Source organism: Neopsephotus bourkii, unplaced genomic scaffold, assembly GCF_033783945.1.
Source record: "Neopsephotus bourkii isolate Nb327-2 ecotype Australia unplaced genomic scaffold, CSIRO-AGI_Nbou_v1 NB_1057, whole genome shotgun sequence".
Lineage (NCBI taxonomy): Eukaryota > Metazoa > Chordata > Aves > Psittaciformes > Psittacidae > Neopsephotus > Neopsephotus bourkii.
In genome coordinates, this window is record NW_026901546.1 from 192,511 (window position 1) to 206,779 (window position 14,269).

At 40.3% G+C, this 14,269-nt stretch overlaps 1 protein-coding gene across 1 annotated transcript in view; it reads right to left on the minus strand.

Moving 5' to 3' along the window:
- The window catches only part of PTBP3 (polypyrimidine tract binding protein 3), a 44,788-nt gene extending 33,554 nt beyond the window's left edge, over positions 1–11,234 (minus strand). Inside the window, exons 1-2 of the mRNA XM_061361265.1 lie at positions 11,219–11,234; positions 10,596–10,689 (exon numbers count right to left, since the gene is read on the minus strand). Of these exons, the coding sequence (XP_061217249.1) occupies positions 10,596–10,689; positions 11,219–11,234 (110 nt within the window). The remainder of the gene's footprint in view (positions 1–10,595; positions 10,690–11,218) is intronic.
- Positions 11,235–14,269: the final 3,035 nt, after the last annotated feature.

A 14,269-nucleotide genomic window follows, 5' to 3' on the forward strand; every position in this document is an offset into this window, starting at 1 on the left:
TTAGCATTCTAAATCTATGGATGACTTTTTAACATGCTCAATATTACAATAAAAGATAAATTGATTACTAGATGCATTAAAATGATAGTTTGTCAAATTGGAAGCCAGAAATGCACCCCCAGGAAAGACACTTCACATCCCTCTCTCACAATGATTATATAGAATAAATCACAGAATAGTTAGGGTTGGTGTCATGATTTAAACCCAGCCGTAAATCAGATCACGCAGTCTCCCTCTCACTTCCCCCCCCATCCCTCCCCAGCCCCGCTCCCTGAGGGTTGGGGAGTAGAATCGAAAAATGTAACTCCCACGGGTTGAGAACAGTCCGGTAACTCAGGTATAGCACAAACCACTGCTGCTACCACCAATAATAGTAATGGTAAGGGAAAAAACAAGGGAAGAGAATACAACCGCTCACCACCCACTGACTGACACCCTGCCCAACCGAGCAGTGATCCAGCCTTTTCGGGTAACTGCCCCAGTTTTACATCCTGGGCATGACATGCTGTGGTATGGAATACCTCTTTGGCTAGTTTGGGTCAGGTGTCCTGTCTCTGCTTTCTCCTGGCTTCTCCTCCTCCTTGGCAGAGCACGAGACTCAGAAAATCCTTGGTCAGAGTAAACATGACTTAGGGACAACTGAAAACATAGATGTTACCAGCACTGTTTCTAGGCCTAAAGTAAAAAACACAGCACTGCACCAGCTACTAACAAAGAGAAAAATGACTGCTACTGCTGAACGCAGGACAGTTGGAAAGGACCTTAATATCATCTAGTTCCAACCCCCCTGCCATGAGCACTTGTTGCAGAGACAACTCACACTGAACAGTATCACCCAAGGCTCTGTCCAACCTGGCCTTGAACACTGCCAGGGATGGAGCATTCAAAACTTCCCTGGGCAACCCATTCCACTGCCTCACCACCCTAACAGTAAAGAACTTCCTCCTTATATCCAATCTAAACATCCCCTGTTTAAGTTGTAACCCATTACCCCTTGTCCTATCACTACAGTCCCTAATGAAGAGTTCCTCTCTGGCATCCTTATAGGCCCCCTTCAGATGCTGGAAGGCTGCTATGAGGTCTCCATGCAGCCTTCTCTTCTCCAGGCTAAACAGTCCCAACTTTCTCAGCCTATCTTCATACGGGAGGTGCTCCAATCCCCTGATCATCCTTGTGGCCCTCCTCTGGACTTGTTCCAACAGTTTCATGTCCTTTTTATGTTGAGAACGCCAGAACTATAGAATAGCAACTAAAGTAACACTAGTTTAAAAGTTAATTTCTCAAATCTATTGAGGGGTGTTCCCATTTAGAGATAGTAACACCTTTGTTTCTGCAGCAAAACAAAAAGGTTTCTGGCTTGTACACTAGCAGAACTGCTAAACAAGCATCACCAATATCAAAGATGTTTGTCTCTTCCTAAACATATTAGGATCTCTGAATAAACGTAGTTAAATATAAGGTCCAGCTATTGCTTCACTAAGTGTACAAACATGAGTGAGCAAGAGAAGTGAAAATTACAAAATACTCCATTTCTGCATCAAAGACATTTACACTCTAATGAGGACATGGTATAGAACTGCATTGGAGGTACCAGTCTAACAGTTTGCTGTTCACTTAAACTAACAATAACATGATACTTCACAGACTTTGATCATTACATTTCTTTTATTACTAAAGGAAAAAAAATCAGTAATGCTAAGTCTGCATCCAGATATGCAAAAATCTTTACACTTCTAGCTGTCACACTTGGAACTGACTACTTGAGTATTTAAAATAAGATACACCATTACCTAGTGAATCACATCTGCAGTTTGATGCAGAAAGTCCAAAAGAGAGATCATGACCAGACTCTGCAGGTCAGAATACTGTAACATTGTATGCTTTGTATTTATGCTTGATACAGGGAAAGAACTTTCCAATAGTATTTTGGTTTGGGGATTTTTGTTTTTTGTTGGGGGGGGGGGCATTTTTTTTTACTGATCATTTAAATATAAACTTTACCAGCAATAAAGATTAACATTTCCTAGTTAAACCCTTAAATACATGAGAAAGTTACTTCAATATATTCCTTTTGAATATATTTTTTCAAAAAAATCAATATGACTCTCAAAAAAAGCTTTCCTAAAAATTTCAACCTAATTCTTAATAAGGAATTGAATGTGTGAGCATATCTGTAAATAAACTATACAGAATGAAGTCCTGTACAGTGAGAAGATACCTTGCCTTAAGCTTAACGGTTTTTGCTCGAAGTCACAAATGTATCGGTATGATGTCATGTTGTATATAGTTTTGCACCATTTTATGCATTATAATGCACAGAAGATGCTTACATGACACAACCATCCAATAAGCCACCTCTTTTGAATATGGCCAGAAGAAAATTTATGTAGTCTTATAAAGTACAAGTTCAAAGTACTTATAAAGTACAAAAGTCTCATAACTGGACAATCTGGTTTATCATTTTTTATTATTAAAAGTTAAAAAATGAGAAAGAAATGCAGTCAGATGAACAGACAAAACCCTGAGGCTTATGACTACCAATAAGGTTTCAGAAAAACAAAAATAAAACCCACCCCAAAACAGTGAAGGTTATCATAAAAGTAGCAATGAGTGTATGTGAAAAGCTACAAAGAGATTGATATCTTTAAACACACTGCTAAGAGATCTGTAAACAAAGTATAAAAAAAAAAGAAGAGAAAACGGAAGATGTTAGCAAATTATCACAAAAGTATATAGGTTAAAGAAAGAAAAACGTTGCTACAAAAGTAAAAATGTGATGAGATACGGATTTTTTCTTTTTTCTTGAAAATTAAATAGTTTAACAATGCACAATACATTTTAAAAAGAAAACAACTGGCAGGACCACAATAGCAATCAACAAAAATGTCTGCAGAATTTCTATTTAGAACATAGTTTTACTGTTAATTTTAACTGTAGTTCCTTCTGAAAACATAAAGATGCATAAACAGGATTCTGGTGTCAATCAGCAGCTCTAACTTGGATTATGAAAGATATCTACTTTTGTAACTTTTGTAACTATGATTTCCATTGTTCTGCAGAATTAAATATACGTAACTTAGTTTAAGCAAATAATATCTGGGGAGAAAAATTTTTGCTTTCTATGCATCTAAAAGCCACCATGATTTCATAGGAAACTAACAAAGAGATTTGACTCTCAACCGATCAATCATTCATTTTAAAAGCATGAAACTACTTTTTCTAACTCACAAATTTTCAGAGCCTTAAAAATTGCCAATATATATATATATATATATAAATAAATTCCTGTTCTTAAATTAACAATGACACTCTAAAGACACGTTTTGGATTGCTTGTCTTTTGAGTATTTAATTTACAGCTTCACATTTAAAGCTTTTTTCAGAGCAATGAAAGCTAGAAATTTCTTACTATTTAAAAGGAAGATTCATGTTCTCAAACAATTACATAACTCTAGGACTAAAAGCTCTAAGAATTGCACACTTGAAGTCAAGTGGCTACAAAGTAATGGAAGTCTGAATGATCACATGCATCACATATATTAAGTATGATTTGAATAAGATTTGTCCTAAAAGATGAAAGATACGCATCAACAACAGTGTATAATACTTCTATTCACAAGCTCAATTTTCAGTTACTACTTAATGTTTTCTAGGACAGTAGGGGTGCATGCAGGAAAAATATGGTCACACCTACAGCACACAGTTCTTGTCCTTCCTCCCCACTTCCTTAGCAATGTTTCTTATTGGTTTCTCCCTGCATGACACTCTTTCATGCAACAGTTTCTGTTCCTCAGCCCAATTCTGCTTCATCTATTGGAACATTTAATAATACACTGGTTCTGTAAGAATCATCCTTTAATCTTCAGTATTAATACACTAATTATATAAATGAGGTCAAAGCCATAATCTCAGACTGTCTGGAGATTTGGGAGACAGCACAGCATTCATATAACCCTGTTTCAGTTTCCATTCTCCCGCATATCTAGAAAGCCTACATCTTTTGTTTAAAGTGTTTTGCCAAGTGCAATGTCCTACACCTGGGTCGAAGCAATCCCAGGCACAGCTACAGGTTGGGCAGAGAAGAGATTCAGAGTAGCCCTGCAGAGAAGGACTTGGGGGTGTTTCTCAGTGAGAAATTGAGCATGAGCCGGCAGCATCTGCTTACAGCCCAGAAAGCCAACCGTACCCTGGGCTGCATCAAAAGGAGCGTGACCAGCAGGTCGAAGGAGGTGATCTTGCCCTTTTATTCTGCTCTCGTGAGACCTCACTTGGAGTATTGTGTACAGGTCTGGTGTCCTCAACATAAAAAGGACATGGATCTGTTGGCACAAGTCCAGAGGAGGGCCACAAGAATGATGAGGGGACTGGAGCACCTCCCTTATGAAGATCAGCTGAGAAAGTTGGGGCTGTTCAGTCTGGAGAAGAGAAGGCTGCATGGAGACCTCATAGGAGCCTTCCAGTATCTGAAGGGGGCCTATAGGGATGATGGAGGTGGACTCTTCATTAGGGACTGTAGTGACAAGACAAAGGGGTTACAGGTTCAAACTTAAACAGGGGAAGTTTGGATATAAGGAGGAAGTTCTTTACTGTAAGGGTGGTGAGGCACTGGAATAGGTTGCCCAAGGAAGTTGTGAATGCTCCATCCCTGGCGGTGTTCAAGGCCAGGCTGGACAGAGCCTTGGGTGATATGGTTTAGTGTGAGGTGTCTCTGCACATGGCAAGGGGGGTTGGAACTAGATGATCCTTTCCAACCCTAACTATTCTATGATTCTATGAGTGAATGCTCCATTTTTTCAATATACACAGACAAGCTCTTCTCTTCTATTCCCTCTCCTAAGTATCACCAGTCACACCAAATGAACTTTTCCCTTCAGCTTTACTTCACAATAATACACCCTCTAGCAGTCTCTGTTTCTTCCAGTTCTCAGTAGAATGCACAAGTTATCTGGCAAAATTATTATTTCCTCCAGTCAAAGTATACTGTGAACTGATTTAACAGTAATAGTAAAATCATTTTACTGTTAAGCATGACTTCTTTAGTTTTAACCCTACCCTTTTGCTTATACAGATACAACCAGCTACAGGAGAAATACGATTCCGAGAAGAAAACCTATGTAGCAAATACAGCTCCTGAATTCTATTAATACTTTAAACATGCATCCTGTTAATATTCTCTGTATTTTATAAAGTATTGGTAACTGTATGAGTTACCATCTTTGGGCAGTCTACAGTTTTAAATGAGACTGCTTTGGCTAAAGATCAAGTTACTAACACTTATTAGTCTACAACACAGTTTTAATCAAGTCTTTGGAGTGCATATTTTTCAGAACTCTGGATCTTGCTGAGACCTGTCTTTTTTCTGGCCATGTGTTATGAGTCCCTCTCCCTATCTTTTAAGGTACATACTGAAACAGTAATTAGTGCCATATATACATCCTATAAACAGCTCCTCCCAGAGAACATTGCTCACAACACATTAGGCCTTGCTTGTCACATGCATGCAATAAAATGTTGATTTTGCACACAAAACAGGTGAACTCTGTGGCTCACAAAAATGAAAAATGCCTGAACAATCATTATCTGTTCCTTGATGATTCTTCGTCACAGACAGTATTTATGTTATTATTGTACAGTCCTCAGCCCTACCAAGGCCAACCGTTACAGAGCAAAAACAAGCAACAGAAAGCAGAGACAGTAAGGGAACATAGCACAGAATGAATGATCTTTACATTAACAACCAAGTACCATTACTGTATATATATATATATATACAAATATACACACATACATTTGAAACTTATTACGTGATAGTGAGACAAAAATTGCCATTAGTAGCACCATTAGCACACCAATTTCCCTACATAAACTATGTTATGGGATGCTGCAGAGAAGACCTAGCAATGAAAAGTTATTTTCAAGCTGTTACATTATTAAAGCACTCCATTTTACTTCAAAACAGCTTTTTTCTTTTTTTAGAAAAGAGCCATTGTACATGCACAAGATCTATTTCAACAAATTGAAAGGCATACATAAACTAGTGGACAGAATAGTAGTTTACAGAATAAAATAAAATTACATACAAACAAAGTCTTCTTCAGTGACAGACTTAGGTAACACTTCCAAGCCAATTAAGACAACTCAGTTTCTGAAGCAACAGATCACTGCTTTTCATTTTTGAGGGAAAAAAATAATCTAGAAATGCATAAAATTATAGATACTAATTTATTTTGTTTATCAGGAAGTGATGTTGATACTCATTGACCTTTCCTTTAAATATCACTTTAGTTCATGCATTAAGTTGTTCTATAAGACTGGAAAATATGTGTAGTTTTGCCACCTGTACTTTCAGTCACACTTTGGCACCCCACACATATAAATACTTGGTTGTCTGATGGAGAAATATCAAGGAGAGCAGAGTAGGTATTATAAATTAAAACTCTCAAACAGCTCAAGAGACTGTGGATGTCTACAATTTGTACTCATCTTCAGAAACTGACAAGCTTTATAAGGCGAGCAAGCTTTTCTATACCTTTGCGAAGTGTTATTACACAGAAACATGTTTGCTAGCACTGACAGAAACCAAATGAAAAACAGATCATCTAGGTTTGAGTTCAAGAATTTTCCCCCACAGAAACTGAGTTTTGCCCTACAGCTTCCACCACATCGAAGGTCACATAATGTGCACAGAATAACTTTACAGAAGTTCATTACAGATTTCAAACTGGCTGTGTTTTGGGAAAGGGCAGGTAACCAAAACAAGGGGGATGGAACGACACAAAGCTAGAGTAATTTTTCTGTAACATAAGATCAAAACAAATAGCTTGTCTCCATAACATGAAGCAAGAAGCAGAAATCAGAGACTAGAAAATAGAAACAGGTGAACTGACAAATAAAAAAAAAAAAGTATGAAAATGAATGCACTATACTGGGTAGTAAAGTGAGAAAATGAACAAAAAAAACCCCACAGAAATGGAACAGGAGAAGAGATCCTAATCAAGCCATGCACAGCTAGATAGGAAAAGAAGGCCTAACAAAACCAAGAAGGATGACTTGTAATTTATGGATTAAACTAAGTCACCTAGAAACATAAGTCAGTAAAATACTCAGATGTTACAGATACTATACGTCTTTAATTTGCAGTGATCTTTGGGGTCACTGTGGCAATATGCATTTATTTCATGCTGACTGCTGAACAGAATTATAACTGTTTCCAGCCTAGAAAATGTTACGGTTAAAAGGGTGAAGGCATATAGAATAATGGCATCATTCAGGCTGAAAAAGACCTTTAAGATAGAGAAATCTCTGCCTCTAAGGGTTGTGCACAGTTTGCACATTCAAATGCAGCCCCTGAAGTTATGTTAGGACTCTGGACAAGTGCAAAAATGTGCTTGAATCCTCTATTCAAAAATATCTATGGTCTTTTCCAAGTATTGCAGTCTAGAAATTTCCTAGTAAGCAAGAACCAAAAGTTGGAGCAATACTCTTAACCAAATCACTGCAAAGTACATTGGAACAGATCTGCAATGACCTGCTTTTCATAACACCTGGGAGGTATTTCACATCCTTCTCGTGTGCCACTGAACATGTAGCTACTATGCCACCTAAAGACAGGAAAAGGGTTACCAGTCCCCAATTTCATTGGGTCTCATCCCAAACCAGAAGACAGAGATTCTATCTCTGCCTATTCCCAAACAGGGTTTGGATCTTTCTTATTCCCATGATTAATGCAACCATACTCCCAAAGATTGTAATGTTTTGTTTAAATGGTAAGATCCTACTAGGGCATACTGACCCCACCATACACTTGGCATGTGTATCATGTATCCTTGCATGCATACTTTCACAGAGTGTACATACAGAAACATTGTTTTGACTCCTTTGCTTCTGGTATTTGCTATTGAGACAGAATGATCAGTCTTCTCCCGGACTTTAAATGCTATTATAATACCCCATATCATTTAATGAATAAGAATGGCAGCAATTTAAATTACTTGTAGTACAGTGTGATTAAGAAAGTTCATTGCAAAGATAATGGTTATGGAATCAAATAAGCGTTCACACCATTGGCTTTCAGGAAATTTTGGATGTGGTTTCCCAGTCAGTTGGAGTGACCAGAGGCAATCATGCCATTCCCTACCTTTGTATTTTCACAGCTTTCCCTGCAGCGATGAAGAACTGCAGGGCAGCATGGTAGCAGAATAATGTACTACGCAGTCCACACATGACAATTACTACACCACAAGGGGGTGCAGAAAGGCACTACTGAGGTTGGTGCTGCAATTCTGGCAACAGTCCTGAGTCTGAAAAACTTTAGCACAGGGAAACAGCACGAGCAGGAAAGAGTGGTATCAACAGCAACAGCCAAAATACTTTTTCCTTTTCACCTACCCACTCTGCAACACTGTGTCCAGAACACTGCCTCCTACTCGAGCATAAGTCACATTTACAGACCTGAAAAGATATGCTGTGTTATCACATCCTGAAATGAAAGGGGAGGGGGGGAGGGGGGGGATGATAAATAAATAAATCAAAGGCAATTCCATGCAACTCTTAATGACTGCAAAAGAAAAGAATTGATAATTGTACCTTGAAACAGCAGCTGTAGGCACACTTTTATTATATAACCAACTCCCATCCTCATGTTTTGACACCATATTATTTAATCAGGATATCCTTTAAAAGAAAGTCAACCTAAACACACTTGCGCGTACCACCTACTACCTCCAGAATGCTTCAATTAGCATAGGATTAGTTCAGCATAAAACTTAATAAATACTTCCTGGTAGAACCCAGCATACTTAATTGCTTATCTCCCCCACCAGGTACCAAATCAAATAAATAGTAGCTCGACAAGTGGCAAGGAAACTACAAGATTGATTCATATTTTGCTATTCTCATGTGTCCAATTGTGACAGGTGATTTCTGTTTCAGATTATATCAGATAATAACAGTAAACAAGTTTGTTCAGTGAACTGCAAACTCATAAGGAGAAACAATTCAATTCACACTAGGTCTACATTAGATATTTTTCAGAAGCACTTAACTCAAGGTGGATTAGAAACAGGGACTAAAGCAACTACAGAATACTTTTATTCTATGTAGAATATAAACCCAAAAAGGCTTGCAAGCCAGAAACCTAAGGATAACAATGTGCAGGTGGTTGACACTCTCTAAGAGCTTGAATATCATCTTCCAAAACGCAGAAACACTGTTAAACCTGAAGATTTAATCTGGTACTGGACTGGGATGAATTTAACCTGCAATTATAAATTCTGCTGCTGTGTTTACTGATGTTTTTGATTTTTCCCCCTTACTAGCCAACAAGGAAGCTACTAACCTCAGTTTATATATACATATAAATATATATATACATACACATATCTGGGCTGCCTTCAATAGTCAACAAAATAGTATCGTTCATACCGTTAGTAACTTCTTCAAATTTAATATGTGAACTTGAATCCCATTTTCCACCAAATGCAATAATCTTAAATAAGGAGCCAAATTCTTTGCCACAAAGCAGTGGATTTTTTACAGCTTTCTAGAAAATCTTCCTGATCCAAATAAAAACTCTTTCTCTGTGTTTATGTATTGTTGTCTTCTCTACATATAAGGTTTGGACCTAAATCAGCCTCAACATCCCACAGAAATAAATTAAGGCCTGTATTTTATTTCTGTATTAATGTAAATGAAGTGAATGAAGTATAAGTTTAGTTCTTTCACTCTTTTGAAGGCCATTTAACAAAAAAAAAAAAAAAAGGAAAGAAAAAATAAAGTCACAAGCTGGTTTACAAAAAGTTTTAGGTAGGGCAATCACAGTTTTAACAGCCTGCATCTTCAACTAACAGTTTGAAATCTCCGAAAGAACATCTTTTACCAAAAAAAACCCTCAAATCACCAAAAACCACAGCTTCCTGAACTGTCACAGTCAACATATAACAATTCTGAGCTTACTCAAACCTGCAGTTATCATCAGACACCTGTATTATTTCCAGAACACCTAAAAAGCTCTGCTTCAGAAAATTTCTTAAAAAACTCTACTCAGTTGATTCACCTTTACTGTGCCCTTTGTCTTTGCCTTACTCTCTGACAAGCAAGTTTATTAGGAAGGTGCGATTTTGCAATGTTATGTACATTTTAAGTACTACATACATTTGCTCATACTATTTCTACTTGAAACATAAGTAATATCAGCTTTAGTATTAGCATCTCAGGGCAGTACACTGCGTAACGCATACCTCTTTTTCCATTCTCTCTCAACTGAAATAACAAATCCTTTATAAAATTTAAAGAAGTTTGCATAAGAAACTCATCATACTAGTTGAAAGATCAGTTTAGACACCAATTCCACAACCTGAGAGGAAAAAAATTATTCTCAAAGGAATTAAAATAAAATTACAAGTAACTCATAAGCGCAGCTAACAGATTAAAACAGATTCGCACTCCAGTGAGAACTTTCTTAATTTTCTTCTGAAATTTTCCAAAAAGTAGTTTCAAAGCAAATGTGAAAAAAAAATGCTAGTACATTTTTTAATAAAGTTCTCCAAAAAGATATTTCCTATTACTATTAGCTTTTTCTCATTAACCAGCATTTACACAAGATTGGTTTTGTCAACCCGCTTCCCTATCAAGGCTTCCACTGCAGCAATGTGAAAATATGCTAGAAAAGTTTGAGCGGTACTGCTTTGATCTGTGAGAGGAAAAAAAAAAAAAAAAAGAAAACAAAAAAAAAAGGAGAGAATAAAAAGTTGTCCTAACTTCTGTTTCCAAATTCCTAGATTGCAAGAGCGCTTAAGATTTTACAGGTCACTGAGGGCCAGGACGCACTCCAACTTAATACCTACATATTTACATTAAATTAGAAGTACTGTCTTCAGTGATCATTTCCATTTTCATGTATGTGTACTGTTATGATGAAAAAATAAAAGAAACAGTAGCACACTCTACTGACATTAGGCATAGACAGTTTCCTGTGTCCGCCGAATTTCTCACTGTGGTCAAACTTCCCGAGCTTTGGATTTTGAAATATCAATAGGCAAAGGAAGAATAAACTAGCAATCATGTTTGCTCTTAAAAACTAGTGAAGGAAATTAGCAGCACACATAATGAACTTTATTATTACTTTCAAGTTAAGAAAATTTATGAAGACATATGAGAGAAGTTAGTGCACATCATGCTACTGCAGCAGTGGGACTCAGACTTGCCAGAAATACTCTCACCTTCTGAGGACGACATACCGTATAAACTTTTATCACTGTAACAACTTACGTGTACTTAAGGCCTTCAGCACAGTCTATAAAAATGCATTTAGGACTACACGAATAACCATTCTGATTATTGATTAACCTTGCGGAATGGATGTCAATCAGTTCCCTTCCACATATGCACCTCTATTAGGTACCAACTGCAGACAGCAGCACCGCCGAGTTTTCTTCTGCTACATTAAAGTACTTGAGGCATAAACCTTTAAAGCTACCACATGGAACTGCAATCTCCAAAAGCTCATCACGGCGCCCGCTCACCGTCACGAGAGCAGCGCGCCAGTGAGCTTTTCAGTACGCTAAGAGAGATAACACTACAATAAGGCTAAAAGCCCGACAGCGAGCAGCAGCACCTGAGCGGGGGGCACCACCTCGGCGGGCAGCCCGGCGGCGGCATGGGGGAGCGGGCGGACCGAGCCCCGCGGCTCAGCGCCCGCAGCATCCCGAGCCGCAGCTGCGCTCCGCTTCCAGCGCGGCACCGGACGCCGGCCTCGCTACCTGAGAGAAGCCAGCCGCGAGCAGCAGCGCGGAGGAAACACGCCCCCAACTCCGCTAGGAAAGAAATAAAAGAGAACGAGGAGATGCGAAACAGAAAAAAAAAAGAGAGAAGAAAGTGGAAAGAAAGGAACCCAAACGTGCTGAATACCAGAGTTCTCAGCGAAGGCTCCCAGCCTCTCAGCACGGTCCAGCCACAGCCGCTGACTTCCTCCGTCCACAGGTACCTGGTGGAACGGCCCGCGACCATATCCCCATCCCGAGCCCGGCCCCTCCGAAACCCGGCCCCCCTTCCGACACCCACCTTTCCCCTCGCTGCACTACCTCCACCGGGGGCGGGGGGTAACCTCCCTCACCCCCTTCTCCCCACCCCCGGCGCGGCCAGCCCGCTGCTCCGGGGAGGAAGGAGCGGGGCCGGTCCGGTCCCCCTCCCCAGGAGACACCAGGTGAAGCCTTCCGGGGGGTCGCGGACACCTGCCTGCCTCTCGGTGCTGCCGCGGCTCCGGTGGCGGCTGCAGGTACTAACCCATCCATGGCCCGGGCAACGGGGTGGGGCCGCGGGGCCGCCGGGGTGGGCGGGGCGACAGGCGTGATGCGCGGATGACAGCGAGAGGGCCCCGCCCCGGCCCGCCCCGGCCCGCCCCACCTCTCCCCGCCCCCCCCCGCCGCCAGCAGTTGCGCATGCGTACTGGGGGCCGGCGGAGTGAGGGAAGCTGTGAACATGCGGCCGGGTCGGCTTACTTCAGCTCTTCCGCCCTCATGCTCCCTCCTTCCAGCGGCGCATGCGCGGTACGGAGGCGCTGAGGTGGCCCGGAGCTGGCTTAGCGGCGTTCGGCTGCAGCCTGTTTGGGCCGCTGACGGGGGAAAGCTGTTTCGGGTGAGCCAGCCCTGAGCTGGGTGCTGGCGGGTCGTGTGCTTCAGCGTATGGCATTAAAGAAACATGTAGCCTCAGTCAAATGGATGAGCCACAAGACAAGTCTTGCCGTTATCGAAGTCCTGTGAGCCTCAGGGCTTGCAGTACGCTTAAGTGAGAAACAGAGACCTGTCACAGTTTTGGGGATAAAACACTTTTTATATTGTGTCTCTGTAGAAATACGAGATCCAGAGATTTCTTATATCGCTTCTGACATGAATCATCTAAGAACATGGAAGGGGAAACAGCTTCACTGCAAATGGCTTGAATATTCTGTGTGAGATGCCAGTGCTTCACATGATGTGGAAGTTACAAGTGTGATGAAGATGGGTAGTGTGTACAAGTGGGGTTTAGAGGGAGACAGTGGATAGAGAGAGGCCCCATTAGTCCCTCCATTAAACCCCTGCCACGAACAGGAAGGATTAACGTATACAAGAGGTGTCTTTGTGTTAAGTGTGGCAGATTGTAACAGTTGCTTATTTGCACAAAATCTGAAAGTAAAAGCTAAAAGGAAGTGAAGACAAGATAATATTTGAAGCAGAGCAAATCCATCTGCTTTCAAAATTTTTTAGAAAGTTTGTGCCCTTATGTGAAATCTTAAGACATAAAGTGGAAGACGGCTTGCATTTTTATTTGTTCATTGCCTAGCACAATCACAGTACATGACAGCATCCTTTAGAGGAAACAGTGGGATTTGTTACGTAGTTACGTCTCCTGGAGTTCACTCAGTGCAAGACTTGGCCTGACACACAGGCTTTTGATGATTATAGTTCCCAATCCTCTCTCCCTTCATGTAATGAGAGTATGTTTAGCAAGTGAGCTGCAAGCACTTCCTGACAGATGATTCCCATCATCTGTGTCCTGTGACCTGCTGGAAGGTATTTGCTTTGATTGTGACAGGGCAACTTTTGTGTCCTGCTGTAGGAAATGAGTGGAGTGACTGGAGAAGAAGCTGTTAGGTAGCAGTTTAGAATCATAGAATCATACAGTGGTTTGTGTTGTTTGAAGAGACCTGAAAGATGACCTTGTTCCAAAGTCCCATATTTGCCAAGTACTTGGCCCAATCCCTGCCTTCATCAAGGAGCACATACAAAAATGAGCACTTTAGGGTTCATGGAATATACACATCAAAATGGGGTGCTGGGCTTGATCAGAGGCTCTGAACTGAGAGTCCTGTTACCTAAAAATAGAATGATACATTTTCAGCTGAAGGTTGTGAATTCTATAGTTGCAAGACACTGCCGTCTATCATCCTTTTCTCCCTTTTTTTCACCCCCAAACATGGTAGCATACCAGCCCATCTCTGCTATTACAGCTGCCAGTGTGGCTAGCCCCTGTCCTGTATTCGGGAACTAGCCTGACCTTAAAAAATACTTTTTTTTTTTTTTTTTTCTCACAAACAAGATAGTTTTAAAACCAGGTTGGACCTCTAGTTCAGGTCAAAAAGTGTCTTTCTATGTTAGATTTCTAGTTTGGGTCTGTTAGGGCAAAGCAAGAAAAGCATCTTGTAGAAAGCATTTTGTAGAAAGGGGGAACTTTCATTTCCCTGGTGTACCTCGAAGTTTTAGTGGTTTTATAGCACGACTTCATATGTTGTTCAT